The 18,356-nt window shown below is 35.9% G+C and overlaps 4 protein-coding genes across 4 annotated transcripts; 3 read left to right on the forward strand and 1 right to left on the reverse strand.

The window, feature by feature from the left end:
- Positions 1–199: 199 nt before the first annotated feature.
- LOC125074389 (chorion class A protein Ld2/Ld41-like) lies at positions 200–1,093 on the forward strand. The gene is made up of 2 exons (XM_047685709.1): positions 200–357; positions 706–1,093. The coding sequence occupies exons 1-2, from the start codon at positions 307–309 to the stop codon at positions 1,030–1,032; spliced, it is 378 nt and encodes a 125-aa protein (XP_047541665.1). The 5' UTR covers positions 200–306; the 3' UTR covers positions 1,033–1,093.
- A 3,969-nt stretch (positions 1,094–5,062) lies between these two features.
- LOC125074387 (chorion class CB protein PC404-like) lies at positions 5,063–6,471 on the forward strand. Its single transcript, XM_047685706.1, has 3 exons — positions 5,063–5,218; positions 5,439–5,724; positions 5,940–6,471. The coding sequence occupies exons 1-3, from the start codon at positions 5,168–5,170 to the stop codon at positions 6,410–6,412; spliced, it is 810 nt and encodes a 269-aa protein (XP_047541662.1). The 5' UTR covers positions 5,063–5,167; the 3' UTR covers positions 6,413–6,471.
- Positions 6,472–10,834: 4,363 nt separating this feature from the next.
- Positions 10,835–12,292, forward strand: LOC125074388 (chorion class CB protein PC404-like). The gene is made up of 3 exons (XM_047685708.1): positions 10,835–10,900; positions 11,089–11,374; positions 11,760–12,292. Exons 1-3 carry the CDS (start codon positions 10,850–10,852, stop codon positions 12,233–12,235), a joined length of 813 nt encoding a protein of 270 aa, XP_047541664.1. The 5' UTR covers positions 10,835–10,849; the 3' UTR covers positions 12,236–12,292.
- A 3,130-nt stretch (positions 12,293–15,422) lies between these two features.
- On the reverse strand, positions 15,423–17,391 carry LOC125074281 (chorion class CB protein PC404-like). Its single transcript, XM_047685572.1, has 3 exons — positions 17,259–17,391; positions 16,216–16,501; positions 15,423–15,931 (listed from the first exon to the last, which is right to left on the reverse strand). Exons 1-3 carry the CDS (start codon positions 17,307–17,309, stop codon positions 15,480–15,482), a joined length of 789 nt encoding a protein of 262 aa, XP_047541528.1. The 5' UTR covers positions 17,310–17,391; the 3' UTR covers positions 15,423–15,479.
- Between the last annotated feature and the right edge of the window lie 965 nt (positions 17,392–18,356).

Below are 18,356 nucleotides of genomic sequence, written 5' to 3' on the forward strand. Positions count from 1 at the left end.
ATTGTTTGATTCATTTCTAGGAACTTTGAAGTATTATTAGAAGAAAAAACATAGGATTTAACAATTACAACTTATACCTGTGCAAATTTAAAGAGAAATACAATTATATTAAACGTAATAAGTTTTACGGGAAAACATAAAAACGAAAAATTCTTCAAAATATATTTGTATGATTTAAGTAACATTAAAATAAACACGTACACGGTTGCAACATATAGGCCTAAATAGGCTGTTGGTGATATAAAAACGACGAATTTTATTCACATAAGCATTCTCTGACTTCTCTCGTCGGGTAAACACGTCAACATGTCTACCTTCGCTTTCCTCCTGCTCTGCGTCCAAGCTTGTTTGATTCAGGTAAGATAATTTTATTTAAAGTAAAGGAACATCCTGTAAATGTCCTACTACTGGGCTAAGCCCTTCCTTTAAGGTGAAGGTTTTGGATACTCTTTCAACACGCTGCTCTAATCTTTGGTTGGATTCACATGTGGCAGAATTTCATTGAAGTTTTCCTTCAAAGCCAATCACGAGATGTTGTATAAACACAAATTAAGCACTTGAACATACAGTGGTGCTTGTTAGGGTTTGAACCTGCAATCACCGGTTAAGTGCACGCGTTTTAACCAATGGTCCAATTCGTCTTTTTTATTTATTTCATTTTAATTATATATGTTCAATAATAAAACTTGTGTTTTTTTTATTTAGAATGTATACAGCACGTGCGGTGGCGCCTATGGACTAGGACTTGGCTTGGAACCCGGTTACGGTTTGGGGCTCGGCTATGCTGGTCCTGCCGCATATGGCTGCGGTGCCGGTCTCGCTGCTGGTTATCCTGGATACGCTGCTTATGGAGGTGCAGGTGTTGGTGATGTCGCTGTCGCTGGTGAGATGGCTGTTGCTGGTAGCACTCTGGTCGCTGGTCAAGTGCCGATCCTCGGTGCTGTTGAATTCGGAGGCATCGTGCCAGCCGCTGGTGCTGTATCAATCGCCGGCAGCTGCGGTTGCGGTTGCAACGGTGCTTATATTTACTGAGAAAATAAATTACATCTGAGATATTATAAAAAAGAAAAAATAAATTTACTTTATACAGAAATCTGTTTTTATATACTACTAGTAGTCGCCCGTGGTCCGTGAGTGTTTTAGGAGTTGGTCGTCAGGTAGTTGGGCATAAAAAAGTATAAGCCTGTGTCTTTTCCTAGAGTTCAAACTTCTTCTTCGTAAGGCAAAACCTTCTTAAGGCAAAGTATTCGTTTCTGTAATGACATTGTGCATTAATTTTAACTTTGCCGATCAATATTTTTTAATATTTAAATCAGCGCTGCATAACTATCGATAGTTTGACTATCGATTGTTGAACTCGAAAACTATTCAGGATATCGATAGTACTATCGACAGTATTGATATATATAGCTCTCCGTGAGCAACACTATTGATTACGGCAATACTATCGATACTAACGACAGTATCGCTATTGGCAGCGATACTATGGATACTATCGATAGTTTAGGATAGAAATAATGGTTTTTGCAATACTATCGATAGAATTGACACGTGGCAACACTATCGATAGTCTATCGATAGTGGACTATCGATATGCAACACTAATTTAAATCTTTATGTCAATAAAATATTGATAAATATTGTCATATTACTCAATACAAGATTATATTATAAAAATATTTTGGTGATTTTTTTTCATTATTTAACAAGAGTTCGTAAGTGGCACCACTGTCCATTGACACTGACGCCGTGAGTTTAACCATTCCTAACATCGGCAATGCGCCACCAACCTTGGGAACTAAGAGTTACGTCCCTTGTGCCTGTAGTATCACTACGATACAAGTGGCAGCTTGCATTAAATGTCATCTTGTGAAATGTTAAAGGTAATTGTGATTACTTAATTAATTTAACTTAACGTTAAATAAATAAATATACTTCTATGATAAATTTTTCATATAAAAGCACCTGAAATCTTGAGGATTTAAATTCTTGGAGTTTTTTCTCACACTTTTCTCCTTTCCTCCCTTATCAGTTTAACTAGCTATTTGTAGCTTGATTGTACAAATATACTACTTGCGTTATCATAATAATTACTGGAGTATAATTATCAAACGCTATATTAAAATAATTATAGATTATATTTTTCTAAATTTTAAATGCCCTATATTTATCTTGCACCATAACTCGAAGAGCTTCATTGTTCAAATGTCTTCAAACAGCTCCAGAAAGGGCCATTACGTTTAGATCTTAGCTAGGTATTCGTATATTTAAGTGTATATTTTTAACTCTTTTGTTATCAAAGAAATCTCGAAAGGCTTCAAAACTAATAAACATCGACTGAACTCGACAAATTGAATCACTAAAACCGAAATCAATATTAATAAAGTTATTTGTTTTCAAAGGGCAATTATTGTACTCAATAAATTCACGTTTATCGGCCCCACGTTTGAAGTTAAAATATTGACGAATTATGTAAAAAAACGTGACTCGAGAAGCCTTAATTACAGGGTTCTCTGTTATACATCTTTTAATAATATTTCGTGTTGAAATTTTTGGTTCTTCGTTATATTATCAAATCGTTTCATATATTTAATGAATCATGTATTATTCCAATACCTTTATATATAGTAAGAAAATCCACTTAATTTCTTTCGTCGGTATCTCTAGCCTTGAACGTCCGATGGGAGGAGGATACGTCCATACTTGAGTCGTTGGGTTAAGAAAAACACAGTGCGCTTACATTCAGGATGACGCAGGTACTTACTGGGCACGAATGCTTCGAAGTACCTGCTCGGGATAGTGCGGTGGGAGGTGTAACCCTCCGGCCACGAGTGTGGTGTGCCAGTGGACACGGCTGACATAATTACTGAGTGTGCTACGTTCCTTGCTTTTCCTGTCCTTTTTTTCACTAAGAAAAAAAATAAAAGGATATTCTCATTTCCGAACTGATGATAGTGTTTAATTTGGCAATCAATAAGTAAGTATAATGCTTCTATATTAAATAACGAAATTTTATTTGTTCTGTTTCGAGAGCCACAATTAACCAATGGTTAGTTCTCGAGAACCTTAATCTCTGTAGACTGAATTTGTAGGAATAATTCGTCTTGAGTTGAACAGCGAAAGAAAACATCGTTACTATACATATATGTATATTATATTGAATAACGGTTACCCGTCCCGGTATCCCGTCTGGGTAGTTACCACCCACTCTATGTTCCGGTTTGAAGGGTGAGTGAGCCAGTGTAACTACAGCCACAAGGGACATAACATATAGTTCCCAAAGGTTAGTGGCGTATTGGCAATTTAAGGAATGGTTAATATTTCTTACAGCGCCCTCGTCTATGGATGGTGATGACCACTTACCATCCATATGCTCGTCCGCCAACATATACCATAAAAAAGCGTTTAGTCAATTTCAAAATTGGTAAGTGGAAGTAGTATCGACTTTTTAAATTGATTATTATTATTTTTCTTTCTCTTTTTTTTCTCCCTTTTGAAGAGGTAATAAAACAGATACACGAGCCTAAGCCAAGTGTATCAGTCTTTGTAGGGTTAAGCCTATGATGATGACAGGAATTTACGTGTGAGACGGCAAGTGTTGAGAATAACTGCTTTCTGAATAAGTGTAATGGTGGATGCAGTGCGTTTAGGTTAGTCGAAAGGGTTTTTGGGATAACACCCGTTGTAGATATTACAATGGGCAAGATTTTTACATTATCTACTTGCCATTGCCTTTTTATTTCGGTTGCCAGTTCTACGTATTTTGAAATCTTTTCAGTGTATGTATTAAGAAGATTATGTGTGCTGCATACTGCTATGTCTATAATAAATACTATATTTTTATTTTTATCTATTACTGTAATGTCCGGTCTATTATAATGTATTGTCTTATCTGTTATTATAGTTCGGTCCCAATATAATTTAAATGTGCTGTTTTCTAATACTGTGTCAGGTTTATATTTGTAATAGGCCACCTTTTTGGTTAGTAATGAATAAGCATGAGCTAGGTTCTGGTGGATAATTGCTGCAACTTGATCGTGTCTATGTTTGTAATCAGTTTGGACTATGAATTTGCAAGCCCCGGTGATGTGTTGAATGGTTTCAGAACTACTATGGCATCGTCTACATAAATCAGTTGGTAAGTTAGGTAAGCGGATGATGTGCTTTTGGTAATTGCGAGTGTCTATTACTTGATCCTGAATGGCGATCATGAAAGCCTCTGTTTCTGGAAAGAGCTCACCTCTCCGTAACCATTCGTTCGACGCATCTTTGTCGACGTGTGACTGGCCAAGATCGGCTAAATGCCTACCGTGTAGAGACTTTTGGGACCACAAATCTATTTTTTGTTGTCTAGTAATTAATTTTGCTTGAATACTTCTATTGCTTAGATTAAGAGGCGTTAATTTTTTGTCAATTTCGATTGCGTGCTTGTGGAGTTGTGAGTGATCAGCCTTAGAATAGAAATAATTACGCAGTTTGTTCGTTAATGTATTATGTAGATTTTTTATATCAATTAAACCCTGTCCTCCATCCTGACGAGGTAGTGTTAAGCGTTGTATGCATGACCTGGGATGACGTTTTCTATGACTAGACATGTGTTATTATTAGATTAGCAAATGGTCCACCAATGGTGTTGTGAAGTGGTCACCACCGCCCTTAGACATAGGCTTTATTAGAACTACCACTAGCCACTAACCTCTACCACTAAGGTAACCTGTATTTACACTAACCTTAAAACCGGAACACATCAATAATATATATTGACGATAAGTGATAAAATATATTATATAAAAAATAAGCCTATGTCCTTTCTTGGGATTGAATCTTGCTTTAAACCTTACCGTGTTACCCTTTGACGACCTTTTGGTCTTCAAAGGGTACCAGATAGACAGAGAGACAGATTTTCTTAGTTATAGTAATATCTAGTTATCTATTAAAACTATTTCATTAAAATATTATAGTTCATTCATTATAATACTAATTGCAAAATTGAATTCCAGAGAAAAGTGATTAACTAAATTGACTAAATATTCAATACATACAAACACGTATGCACGTATTTCGACACAGATCTAAGAACAGCGCACCGATTCTCGCTCCTCGTAATATAAAAGCGCCGCTCACTTCCTATCGGCACTGTGTTTCCGTTGCGTACGAACCAACCAACATGTCCGCCCTCGCTTTCCTGTTCTTCTGCTTCCAAGCTTGTTTGCTTCAGGTAAATATAAAATCATTCATAAAAATCTATTTATTAAATATCAAAATTTGTGATAATCTTCAGAAATTATTTTGCAAATAAAATTGTTTGTAAAAAGTATTTCTTAAAATGCAATTTGTTAATTTTTATTACGGCGCGTGCGCAAATAAATTTTGTAATTTCTTATAAACAAACACGTGCATTAACGCAATTGAACTCTATGTTTTGATTTTGTTTATAGAATGTCTGCAGTCAGTACCTTCGTGGTGCGTATGGCCCTGGACTCGCTGGTACCACATGTGGCTGTGGAGCTGGTCTCGCCCCCGCTGCATTTTCTGCTTATCCGGAATTCGCTGCCTATGGCGGAGCAGGTGTTGGTGATGTAGTGGTAGCTGGTGAGATGGGCGTTGCTGGTACAACTGCAGTAGTTGGTCAAGTGCCAATCCTCGGTGCTGTTGAATTTGGTGGTATCGTGCCGGCTGGTGGTACCGTATCCATCGCTGGTAACTGCGGCTGCGGTTGCAATGGTGAGTATGATGCATATTTTCTAAATAGTATATTTTTTACGCGCGAAGCGAAGTGTTTACTTAATATAAATGTTATTATTATAAGGCACGTGTTTAGTTCATTTGTTTATAAATTTAAAATAATGTTTAATGTTGTTAATGTGTAAAAAGATGCAAATCTATTCTTATTCATATATTATCAAGTATTTAAATTTCATTTTAAACTCAATCCCCAGCTGCATACGGTGCATATTCCGCTGCACCATTCGCTGCAGCTGCTCCGTTCGCTGCTGCTGCACCATTTGCTGCTCCATGTGCATCTCCTTTCGCTTACGAAGTTGCTGCCGTCTCAGCTTCAAATGGCGGCGGTCTGGAAATAGCCAGTGGTTCCGCTCTGCCCCCACGAGGAGTGTCTGTTTTATCAGAAAACGCCATAGAAGGTCCTCTCGCAGTTGCCGGCGCTTTGCCGTTCTTAGGAACCGTGGGCCTTGAAGGTGTTCTGCCAACTGCTGGTTTTGGTGCCGTCAACTACGGTTGTGGCAACGGCGCAGTTGGCATTGTGGCTGAGGATATCGCCCCAGTTGGCATCGCAAGTCCATTCGGATACGGTGTTGGTCCTCTCGCTGCTGATAGATTCGGCTATGGTCCCTTCGGTTACGGCACAGGGCTTTACGGCCGTGCCGGTTATGGATGCGGTGCGTTTATTTAAGGACTAATAAAATTTACCCATAAAATGTAGTGTTAAGCGAATAAAAATATTGCACATAATGTTGACTTTTAGTTTTAAAACTTTAGAAATCTTATTATAATTTCTGCTTCAATTATACTCTTTGGTTTAAATACATTCAACTATAATGAAAGTCAAGGCTCAGGAGCAAATAGATCGCATATAACAAATACAGGTTCGATTATGAACCGTTGGGTTACCGTAGTTTCTACTCATTATATAAACTTTACCCTTAAATTACGTCAAACATATTCTATAAAAAAAGCAAGGTTGCTATTCCAAAAAAAAAAATGGAATATGTAAGAAGTTGCCTCATAAGTCTTTTTTTTTAAATAAACCCACTGTACTGAACAAAGTGCTCTGCGCACATTTGTCTCAGTGGTACCATCCCCTTGTTAGATAGCTTATAACCAAACATTACAAGTCTGTACAAAAAATGGCACAACGGGTGCTTGTAATTATACGCAGAACTCTACATTATAACATCGTAGATGGTCAAAAAATAAAAATTCTTTTGTCAAGAAATAAAATCTATCACCAGTTCGGATAGCAACACCTCAAACCTGAGAATAACAAACGTTCCTTAACGATATTCTTAAGTCGCATCCACATCAGTTATCAATCTAATATTCTTAAATGCGAATATTGTATACTATACACCAACTCATTAATATGAGGGTCTCAATGCAGCTTAAAATCTATAGTGGTATTAAAAAAAAATATATGGGTTGTCAATAAGATATAACGCTTCCCCGTACCTAGACAAATGTACTGTTTCTGATAGATCAATATCTAAGTCGTCACATATTCCTTGGCGTCTTTTTATTTTAAAAATCAAAGAAGTGTTATCAGCGAACAATACTATCCTGCGCTTCTTATCCAAGATAAAAAGCATTTATATAAATGATGAAGATAAATGGGCCAAGTTGAGATCTCTGAGAGACTTCCATACTAATCAGAGCTCTTGGTCTTTTGCCATTATTATCAACCCTTTGAAATCGATTACTCAGGTACGAAATCAAAAGATGAGAAGCGCCTCTCATGTTTTCTGACCAGTGTTTCATGCTGCACGCAAACGAAAGCATTAGATAAGTCAAAAAATATGGCACGACGTCATGTGACTTCTCCCAGACCTCAAATATATTTTTGACGACTTCGACCCCTTGTAAAAACAAATTGTTTATTTTGCAGCAGTCAAAATGTATTCAAAGTCAAAGTCAAAAGTCAAAGTCAAAAATCTTTATTCAATATAGAAGTGTTTACACTTGCTTATTGATTGTCAAAAATCTACCACCGGTTCGGAATTTAGCACCTCGGACCTGAGAAGAACCGGCGAAAGAAACTCAGCGGGATATATTTTTTTATTTTTTTTAAACATTTTCCATGTAGGTACAATGATAAGTATATTTTAGTTATTTGAAACAGCCTTTACATAGTTATTTGAAACAGCATTAACATTTGATTTCAATTTCTTATCATCAAAACATTTCTTATCAATAGTAAAATTAAATTCGGAGATGTGATCTTTGACTCTTCCAGTTTCACAATTGATTAAAAAATGATAAGCAGTTGAAGTACAGTGTAATAATTGGTTTATAATCCTTGTAGTCCAGATTATATGAGCGATGGTGACCCCTTATCGTTAAGGGTCTCATTTGCTCGTTTGCCTTCCTAATTTGGAAAAAATATTTAGATGCATAAATTTCCACACAAAGCGCCAAAATGCGAATAACAATTACGAGCTAAAAATAAAATGTCTTCGGCATTTTGTAAGTAAGTAAGTCAGGGCTTCCTTAGACCAGGATCTTAGAGGTTTGCTTCTGAATAAGATAAAGTCAAGACTTTGTTGCCAATATCGTCGTGGCTGTTGTTAATTGGTTTCTAGTTGTTCCAAAAAGGGTGTTTTTTGAATATCACAAAAAAAATTGTAATAAAGATTATTTGAATTTTAAATAAAATATATTTTTATATTGTAATAATATATAGCAATGAAATATATGAGCCACGCAACACGAGGGAGCACAGAACGGCATTCATGTTTCCGTTTGAACCGATTTGTGTGCCAACAAATATTAAGGCGAACTCAGACTCATTATCTCCATTCATTTTTAATTAAAAATATAAACGCAATGTCTATCAATTATTATTTATTTTTTATGTTATACTTAAGGCGCTAAGTTGAGAAGTGTCAAGGGACACCCGGATGGAAGGAAGTTCTTATTATTATAAGAAATTATTATTATTTATTATGTACAAGAAACCTGTATACACTCAACAAAAATAATCGTCGCGTCAGCACACTGTTCAATGCGAAATAGAAATGAAATGAAATATCTGGCTTGCTTTCTATAAGAGAGAGAGAGAGAGAGACAGACAGAGAAACATGCGCACGCCGCACAGCTTACAATCGCTTACTATAACAAAAAGTGTCGTTATAACTTTTCGTGAGATTTTTTTCCGTCTAGCCCCCTTTCACAACGCGCGATAAGGAACTTCGTTCCAAAAAAATTATGATGCGCGCCCAGGGTGAGATGAACACTATACGATGAAGTTGCTCGTTAAAATCTACGTTAGAATCTATTTTCCGAACCGAAAGTAGCTTTACATTTAATTCAATAATGTAACACGACGGTTCAAAAATGCCTTTATGAGCCTATTTCAATATTATTTTGATTTTGAATAACCAATTAAATGTCAAATCGCTCGAAATATACATCTTCACGACTTATTTTACAATATTTATTACAAGTTTGAATTGTGATTGTTTAAATTTATTAGTTAGTACAGTGACGGTGAACAAAGAAAAAATTACATTTATCATAATAATAGTAGATTTTTGTTATTAATTATTTGCATGCAATTAAAAAAAAAACATCTTAATAATTTGACGACCTCCGTGGTCGAGTAGTGTGTACACTGATTTTCATGGGTGCGCCGCTCCGAGGTCCCGGGTTCGATTCCCAGCCGAGTCGATGTAGAAAAAGTTCATGTTTTCTATGTTGTCTTGGGTCTGGGTGTATGTGGTACCGTCGTTACTTCTGATTTTCCATAACACAAGTGCTTTAGCTAATTAGATAGGGATCAGAGTAATGTATGGGATGTTGTCCAATATTTATTATTATTATTATTAATAATAATTAAAACAGTAAAATTTCTCACGCGCGTACATATGTACACCTTTTTTTATGTGTGTGAGATAAGTTATTTGATAGAATTTCAATGTTATTAAGACGATAAATTCAATTTGTCCGCTTTAGAGTTACGCATAAAAATACATACAAAAAAATTATATGAAGTGTACACCCTACACTCACAATCCAAAAAAACACATCTGTAGTTCCAGGTGACACTCGGTATTTAAACAAACATTCAATAAATACGTGTTTATTTGATATCAAATCAAAACAAATGTATTTTATTCAATTAAATTAAGGTTTACAATAAAAAAATATTAAATCTACAATATTTTAATAGAAAGCAGCCTCCACCGAGAAGAAACGGCAAGAAACTTGCGTAGCTGCTTTTGTCAAATGAATCAGGACCTTATATATATGATTCGGCCAAACGATAGCGTGATTCAGAAATTTGTATTTCCATACGAAATATTAATGGTATCAATGATGGATATTATGAACCAATGTAAACAGTTACTGGCATTAAATGACCTACTGCTAGTCCTCCTCTTCTCGTGAGGAGGTGGATTGGCACTTATTCCACCAGACTGGGACATGGGAGGAATTCGACACATCAGGTTATCTCAAGATGTTTTCCTTTAAATTTTAAATATTAATTACTTGTGATCAATTTTTGACAAATAATAAGTAAATTTAATGCTTTTTTATATCGGTTAAAGATTCTTGGCTTTGATTTTGACGTTGTCTTTGAAGGGACCAGTGTAACTATTGGTTACAACATCTTAGGTTCCAAGATTAGTGGGGAATTAATGATATGAGCTCAACGTCAGTGCGGCCCTTTACCAGTCCTACAACCTAACATAAAAAAGATTTTCGTTCTTAATATAAAAATCTTTCTTTTCACCAAAAATATTACTAAGCATATGTCGCAGTAACCTCTAAAATTTACTAGATTTTAAAAATTTTGCAAAAAACTCTGTTACAAACATCCTTGATAGTAGTTACCATCTACTGAGGCTTTATTATTTAAAAGTAATTCAATAGTACTTTTACAAACCTTTGTAAATACCTTAGTTTGATTTTATTGTTTATCTGATGAAACTGAGAAATTTGAATTCCAGAAAACAGATACAAATACTAATGACAACTTTAATACATACAAACACGTATGCACGTATTTCGACACAGATCTAAGAACAGCGCACCGATTCTCGCTCCTCGTAATATAAAAGCGCCCCGCACTTCCTATCGGCACTGTGTTTCCGTTGCGTACGAACCAACCAACATGTCCGCCCTCGCTTTCCTGTTCTTCTGCTTCCAAGCTTATTTGCTTCAGGTAAATATAAAATAGTTCATAAAAATCTATTTATTAAATATCAACATTTGTTATAATGCAAATTATTTTCTGTAGCAATTTGTTACTTTTTATTGTACCGTGTGCTTAATTTTATAGTTTGTTATTAAGTACGTGAGATTTAAACAATTGAAGCCTTCGCTTCTTATAGCCAGTTTTGTGTTTTTTAGAATGTCTGCAGCCAGTACCTGCGTGGTGCGTATGGCCCTGGACTCGCTGGTACCACATGTGGCTGTGGAGCTGGTCTCGCCCCCGCTGCATTTTCTGCTTATCCGGAATTCGCTGCCTATGGCGGAGCAGGTGTTGGTGATGTAGTGGTAGCTGGTGAGATGGGCGTTGCTGGTACAACCGCAGTAGCTGGTCAAGTGCCAATCCTCGGTGCTGTTGAATTTGGTGGTATCGTGCCGGCTGGTGGTACCGTATCTATCGCTGGTAGCTGCGGCTGCGGTTGCAACGGTGAGTATGATGCATATTTCCTAAATAGTATATTTTTGTTCCTAAATCCTAATAATTATACTAAGATGATCTAATAGATAGAAAAGGTTTATTCTTAATTAGTTTAAAAGTTTTATTTTTAATTTAAATATGATCAAGCACTTCTTAGTTTTTCATGACATCATTTTCATGTTCCTATTTTATTTCGCTGTTTCAGTTAAATTGTATTTGATTTTTAAGTTAGACGACAGCGATTTTAAGAAAAGTAAGATCTTTACAAACAATTATTTAGAGCGAAATGTTTTTATAAGGCACGTGCTTAGTTCACTTTGTTTATAAATTTATGTTTAATTATATATCTTTATAATATCAAGTAATTCAATTTCATTTTAAACTCAATCCCCAGCTGCATACGGTCCATATTCCGCTGCACCATTCGCTGCAGCTGTTCCATTCGCTGCTGCTGCACCATTTGCTGCTGCTCCGTGTACATCTCCTTTCGCTTACGAAGTTGCTGCCGTGTCAGCTTCAAACGGCGGCGGTCTGGAAATAGCTAGTGGTTCCGCTCTGCCCCCACGAGGAGTGTCTGTTTTATCAGAAAACGCCATAGAAGGTCCTCTCGCAGTCGCCGGCGCTTTGCCGTTCTTAGGAACCGTGGGCCTTGAAGGTGTTCTGCCAACTGCTGGTTTTGGTGCCGTCAACTACGGTTGTGGCAACGGCGCAGTTGGCATAGTGGCTGAGGATATCGCCCCAGTTGGCATCGCAAGTCCATTCGGATACAGTGTTGGTTCTTTCGCTGGTGATAGATTCGGCTATGGTCCCTTCGGTTACGGCACAGGGCTTTACGGCCGTGCCGGTTATGGATGCGGTGCGTTTATTTAAGGACTGATAATTTACCCTTAAAATGTAGTGTTAAGCGAATAAAAATATTGTACATAATGTTGCCTTTTCGTTTACAACTTAATTTAAAAACATCCATAAAAATTACTGGTAATGAAGTAATTTTTAGTCCAGTATCGCCTGTGGTCAAAATTAACCCATTTATTTTACAATATGAACAATTTTTCACGCTCAATCTAGTGCACAATACATTTTAAGTTCCGATACTCCACTTGTACGATCATGGGATTACTGCTCAACCATGGAAGCCATTTTATAAGTCAAAGTCAAAATTCTTTATTCAATATAGAAGTGATTACACTTGCTTATAGTCAAAAATCTACCACCGGTTCGGAAATTAATACCTCGGACCTGAAAAGAAACTCAGCGAGATTTGTTTTTTTTTTTTTATTATATTTAAAAAAATATTTTTTCATTTTTTTTTATGGCATTGTTTGGCGGACGAGCATATGGGCCACCTGATGGTAAGTGGTCACCACCGCCCATAGACAAAGACGCTGTAAGAAATATTAACCATTCCTTACATCACCTATGCGCCACCAACCTTGGGAACTATGATGTTATGTCCCTTGTGCCTGTGATTACACTGGCTCACTCAACCTTCTAACCGGAATACGACAATACAGTGTACTGTTATTTGGCGGTAGAATATCTGATGAGTGGGTGGTACCTACCCTTGCGATGGGCTTGCACAAAGCCCTACCACCAAGTGAATAGTATACAATAACAATGAATATATATAAGAAGTAATTAGTTTTGTAATATACTTTAGCATACGAACGCTCTTTAAGAATTCTTTTAAATTTTATAATCGAATATTTTCGAACGTTTTCTGGGATCCTGTGGTAGAAACGTGTACATTGACCCACAATAGAGTTACTAACCCTGTGTATTATATCTTTAACACTCATATGTTGTTTATTAAAAAGTTAATCATATTTTTTTAAATTATTTTTTAAGTATTTAAATCGTAAAGTTTATGTTTTTGCCTTCAATCGCTACTGAATTGTATTAATCCGCCGCATCATCAAGACATTCCTTATATTTAACATTTAAAAAAACCTCCATTGGAGAGAAATCAAATATTTTTATATTTTACTCTTGTAAAATAAGAATAAATTATTTCTCAATATGAATTTTGCTACACGTAAAAACCAACTAAATAGTGCAGGACGCCCTGTGGCACGGTGGAGCGATGATGTACATCTTCGTCCATAGATACTACAAGACCTATAAGCCAATCTTTATACCTTACTTTAATTACCAATAATTATAGCTAAGATATAATCTTAATTGTGTCGGAATTAACAATGGACCAAGACTTGAAACAAAACACAGAAATACTTAATAGTTTCGACGGTAGAACAACGAAACATTAAATTGTTCCCTTTTTAATACACATAGCCCTGTGATCGGTTAAAGTTGTTTATGACCATTTAAGAAATTAAAGTTTCTCGAAGTTTCCATTTATTTTGAATCGAAAGAATTGCAGCAATAATATTCAAAACTCCAATTTGAGTAAAGATTTTATACAAAGTAGGCAAGATAATATTCCAATGGGTCATAAACGAACCTGCATTTGTCACCCCGATATACTCATATACCGTTGAGGCTTGTCTTCCATTATGGTTGAGTATAATCCAATGAATAAAAGTAGACGCTACGTTATTATTAAAATTAAGTCTGTCAGTCTGTCCGTCTGTCTATAACGCTTACACGACTAAAACGCTGAACAAAATTGATAAAATTTACTATAAAGCAAGCTGGAGCACCCAGGATATAGGGTACTTTTTATACCTGTAATATACACGCGATTACAAAACGCGCAAAACGCGCCCCGACACGTGCAAATCAAATCAAATCAACTTCCTTTATTCAATATAGAAGCCTTACATTTACTTATTGATTGTCAAATTGAACATTACCACCGGTTCGGAAAAGAATTTATTCAGGGTATTTTCTTGAGGAGAACCGGTGAAAGATACTCAGCGGGTCAGCGCGTGCTGAACTAGCTATATATAAATATTACAAAACAAAGTCTGTAATAGCTTTTTCTGATTTGTAATCTCTGCCTACTTATTTTAAGCCGAGCAACGGATTTTGACCAATTGGAAGGCTGAATTTTAAATAGCTTGTAAAAATTACTGCACTACGACGATGCTTCGTCCAAAAACTGCTTTAGAACATTTAAATGACTAGTGTGTTAAGTTTTTGGGTCATCAAAGGGCCCACGGTAAAGTTTGCGAGAGCATATATCTTCTAAGGGATATTGATAATGACTATTTTAATTCGTTACTTACCAGCTTTTCTCCAATTCATTGTTAAATTTTGTTCGGTAAAATATGTTCGTTACGTTGGGTATTTATATAGATTAAAATTGTCTCTGGCTTATGTCATTCGAATGAACACTTTAGAAAATATCGCTGATTCCAATTTTAGTGTAACCAAAAAGATCTTTCGCTTCGAAACGGGTGGTCGAATAATGAGAAATGTTTAAAATTGCTCAAATTTGCATCTTAGTGTATCATATCTATCATGTTGATCTATATTACACAAATAGTTTTCACACGCGCTTTCGCTTGGGTTTTAGGTGTTGGTTATCAGGTAGTTAGCGTAAAAAGTAACCAATGTCTTTCCTTGGAGTTCAAGTTTACATACCAAATTTTTAAATATTAAAATTCTCGATATATCAATATATTTTGGACAATTCACACAAATACTTTATTAATAATAGCCTATGTGTTATTCTAATATATAAGCTATATTATTGTAAAGTTTAATTAAAATCCATTCAATAGTTTTTGAGTGAAAGAGTATCACATGGATTCATACATACAAACTTTCGTCTCTTTATAAAATTACTAAGAATAAAGTAACGACTCCACAATTTTTTACTTTAAATTGCACCGGATAGAAGCTGATGTGAGATACTTATTATTTAATAATCTTTAATTGAGAGTCATGTTGAGTCAACGAGCAGGAACGATGGTAGCCATAAGGGTCATAATTTAACCTTCATTTGTCTCATAGCTAGACGACCCACATACTGCTGAGCCTTGTCTTTCATTTTATGTGATTATACTTAACCTATAGAGTATAATTTAAGTAGAAATTATAATAGAAATTTTTGTAAATGTTTTTAGGTTAAGTTGTTAACAAAAATACAGCATTATGTACAATATTTTTATTCGCTTAACACTACATTTTAAGGGTAAATTATCAGTCCTTAAATAAACGCACCGCATCCATAACCAGCACGGCCGTAAACTCCTGTGCCGTAACCGAAGGGACCATAGCCGATAGAACCGTAGCCGAATCTATCAGCAGCGAGAGGACCAACACCGTATCCGAATGGACTTGCGATGCCAACTGGGGCGATATCCTCAGCCACAATGCCAACTGCGCCGTTGCCACAACCGTAATTGACGGCACCAAAACCAGCAGTTGGCAGAACACCTTCAAGGCCCACGGTTCCTAAGAACGGCAAAGCGCCGGCGACTGCGAGAGGACCTTCTATGGCGTTTTCTGATAAAACAGACACTCCACGCGGGGGCAGAGCGGAACCACTAGCTATTTCCAGACCGCCGCCATTTGAAGCTGAGACGGCAGCAACTTCGTAAGCGAAGGGAGATGCACACGGAGCAGCGAATGGTGCAGCGGAATATGGACCGTATGCGGCTGAGGATAGAGATTAAAATGAAATTGAATTACTTGATAATACATAATAATATTTGAATGAGAATAGATTCTCATCTAAAGTTAAACATAAATTTAAATTTATAAACAAAGTGAACTAAGCACGTGCCTTATAAAAACACTTCGCTCGAAATAATTGTTTGTAAAGATCTTACTTTTCTCAAAATAGCTGTCGTCTAACTTATAAATTAAATACCATTTAACTGAAACAGCAAAATAAAATAGGAACAAAAATATACTATTTAGGAAATATGCATCATACTCACCGTTGCAACCGCAGCCGCAGCTACCAGCGATCGATACGGTACCACCAGCCGGCACGATACCACCAAATTCAACAGCACCGAGGATAGGAACTTGACCAGCTACTGCGGTTGTACCAGCAACGCCCATCTCACCCGCTACCACTACATCACCAACACCTGCTCCGCCATAGGCAGCGAATTCAGGATAAGCAGAAAATGCAGCGGGGGCGAGACCAGCTCCACAGCCACATGTGGTACCATAGATCCCTGGGCCATATGCCCCACGCATGTACTGGCTGCAGACATTCTAAAAACACAAAACTGGCTATAAGAAGCGAAGGCTCCAATTGTTTAAATCTCACGTTCTAATAAAGACAAAACAAGGCACCTGCGCACGCGCCGTCGTTACGCCGCCATTAATATAAACATATAAAGAAAAATCTTATGAAATATTTACAAGGAATTCAAACTACGATCGACAAGGTTATTTAAAAATACTATTTTTGGCTCAAGTTAAAATTGATGTTTAAATATTTATCAAGCCTAGAAGATTTTACAAATTAATTTGTATTTAAAATTACAATAACAAATCTCTTAATTGTGTAACTAAATTTAATTTTATAAAACTGTTATCATTATCACATGACGCAAAATCTACTAGACCGATATTGATGAAACTTTTTCTGTTTATAAGCTTAAAAAATTGATCCTTATCTCGCTATGAAAAATGCAATAATAGACACAATGTGGGAACTCTTTTAGTATATAAAATCTTTGCGGACAAAGTCACGGAAATAAGTTGAATGAACTAGTTGTCGACCTCAATTTCACTCGCGTCTTCGCGTTTAAGGACATGGTCGCCAGGTGTTAGATTAAAAAAGGAGTTTATTTTCTTCCTTAAGATGAACCCCAAGTTTTCTTCATGTCAAATATCCTCGAATTTGGTTCAGTGATTAGGCCGTGAAAAGCAGACAGACAGACAGTGTTACTTTGATATCTATAATATCAGTATAGATTGCATATTAAAGTTGATGTTGATGTTTTATTATTTAATTTATATTTACCTGAAGCAAGCAAGCTTGGAAGCAGAAGAACAGGAAAGCGAGGGCGGACATGTTGGTTGGTTCGTACGCAACGGAAACACAGTGCCGATAGGAAGTGCGGTACGCTTTTATATTACGAGCAGCAAGAATTGGTGCGCTGTTCTTAGATCTGTGTCGAAATACGTGCATACGTGTTTGTATGTATTGAATATTTAGTCAATATAATTAATCACTTTTCTCTGGAATTCTAATTCCCAATAAGTACTATCAAGAATGAATTATTTTTCTATTGAATAGTTTTAAGATAAAATTCTTAATTGAAATATTTTTAATGTATTATCACGTGCTTACTAACATATTTATTTTAGGCTAATGGTATCTCTAATATTTAACATATTTACAGTTATTTAAAAAAATAGGCACAGACTAAATATAAAATTTTACGAATATTTCTTTATTCTAAAATAATAAAGCTTAAAATGGGAATAAAATCAAATTAATCCAAAGTACTCTTTATTGTTTACCAATAAACACATAAATCACATTCAAGATGCACTAGAGGCTACCTTTTCGCTAAAACAGCGATCTCTTACAAGCGGCTTTAAGGTTGAGGAAAGAAACAGGAGTAAAAAGGAGAGTCTCGAAACTTAAATGAAAATATTTTTGTCCGGTGCAGAACACTATGAGTAGCATTAAGAAAATGATTTTTGAAAATGCGTTGAATAGGGGATCTTTAGACTTTAAATAAAAAAAAGTCGTTTTAGCGTTTTTGGAACTTAATATCAGGGTATTAAACATTTGTGTATTTTTGTCTAAATAAGACAGACATTTTTTCTAACATTTTATATTCCTAACATTCTGATAGTTCGTGATTGAATATGCAGTTCTGATTGTTTATAAATTGAACTAACAACAAACTTAACATCCGAAAGGTGTCATATCTTAACCGAAAATTGCTAACCAGGACAAGTACTGCAGATTTCATGAGCTTTATTTCTGTTTACAAATAATCTCGTACTCGGCGGTGAAGGAAAACATCGTGATTGAAAATACTCCTACGTGTGTATGCACCAACCCCCATTGAAGCAATGTGAAGGAATAACCTCCAAACCTCCCCCT

Source organism: Vanessa atalanta, chromosome 27, assembly GCF_905147765.1.
Source record: "Vanessa atalanta chromosome 27, ilVanAtal1.2, whole genome shotgun sequence".
Classification (NCBI taxonomy): Eukaryota; Metazoa; Arthropoda; class Insecta; order Lepidoptera; family Nymphalidae; genus Vanessa; species Vanessa atalanta.

Excerpts from the sequence above, each read along its gene's own strand:
- LOC125074389 (XM_047685709.1), top strand. The coding sequence starts at position 307 with ATGTCTACCTTCGCTTTCCTCCTGCTCTGCGTCCAAGCTTGTTTGATT. Across the intron at positions 358-705 it reads TCCAAGCTTGTTTGATTCAG|AATGTATACAGCACGTGCGG; the intron begins GTAAGATAATTT and ends TTTTTTATTTAG.
- LOC125074387 (XM_047685706.1), top strand. The coding sequence starts at position 5,168 with ATGTCCGCCCTCGCTTTCCTGTTCTTCTGCTTCCAAGCTTGTTTGCTT. Across the intron at positions 5,219-5,438 it reads TCCAAGCTTGTTTGCTTCAG|AATGTCTGCAGTCAGTACCT; the intron begins GTAAATATAAAA and ends TTTTGTTTATAG. Across the intron at positions 5,725-5,939 it reads CTGCGGCTGCGGTTGCAATG|CTGCATACGGTGCATATTCC; the intron begins GTGAGTATGATG and ends CTCAATCCCCAG.
- LOC125074388 (XM_047685708.1), top strand. The coding sequence starts at position 10,850 with ATGTCCGCCCTCGCTTTCCTGTTCTTCTGCTTCCAAGCTTATTTGCTT. Across the intron at positions 10,901-11,088 it reads TCCAAGCTTATTTGCTTCAG|AATGTCTGCAGCCAGTACCT; the intron begins GTAAATATAAAA and ends TGTGTTTTTTAG. Across the intron at positions 11,375-11,759 it reads CTGCGGCTGCGGTTGCAACG|CTGCATACGGTCCATATTCC; the intron begins GTGAGTATGATG and ends CTCAATCCCCAG.
- LOC125074281 (XM_047685572.1), bottom strand. The coding sequence starts at position 17,309 with ATGTCCGCCCTCGCTTTCCTGTTCTTCTGCTTCCAAGCTTGCTTGCTT. Across the intron at positions 16,502-17,258 it reads TCCAAGCTTGCTTGCTTCAG|AATGTCTGCAGCCAGTACAT; the intron begins GTAAATATAAAT and ends TTGTGTTTTTAG. Across the intron at positions 15,932-16,215 it reads CTGCGGCTGCGGTTGCAACG|CCGCATACGGTCCATATTCC; the intron begins GTGAGTATGATG and ends CTCTATCCTCAG.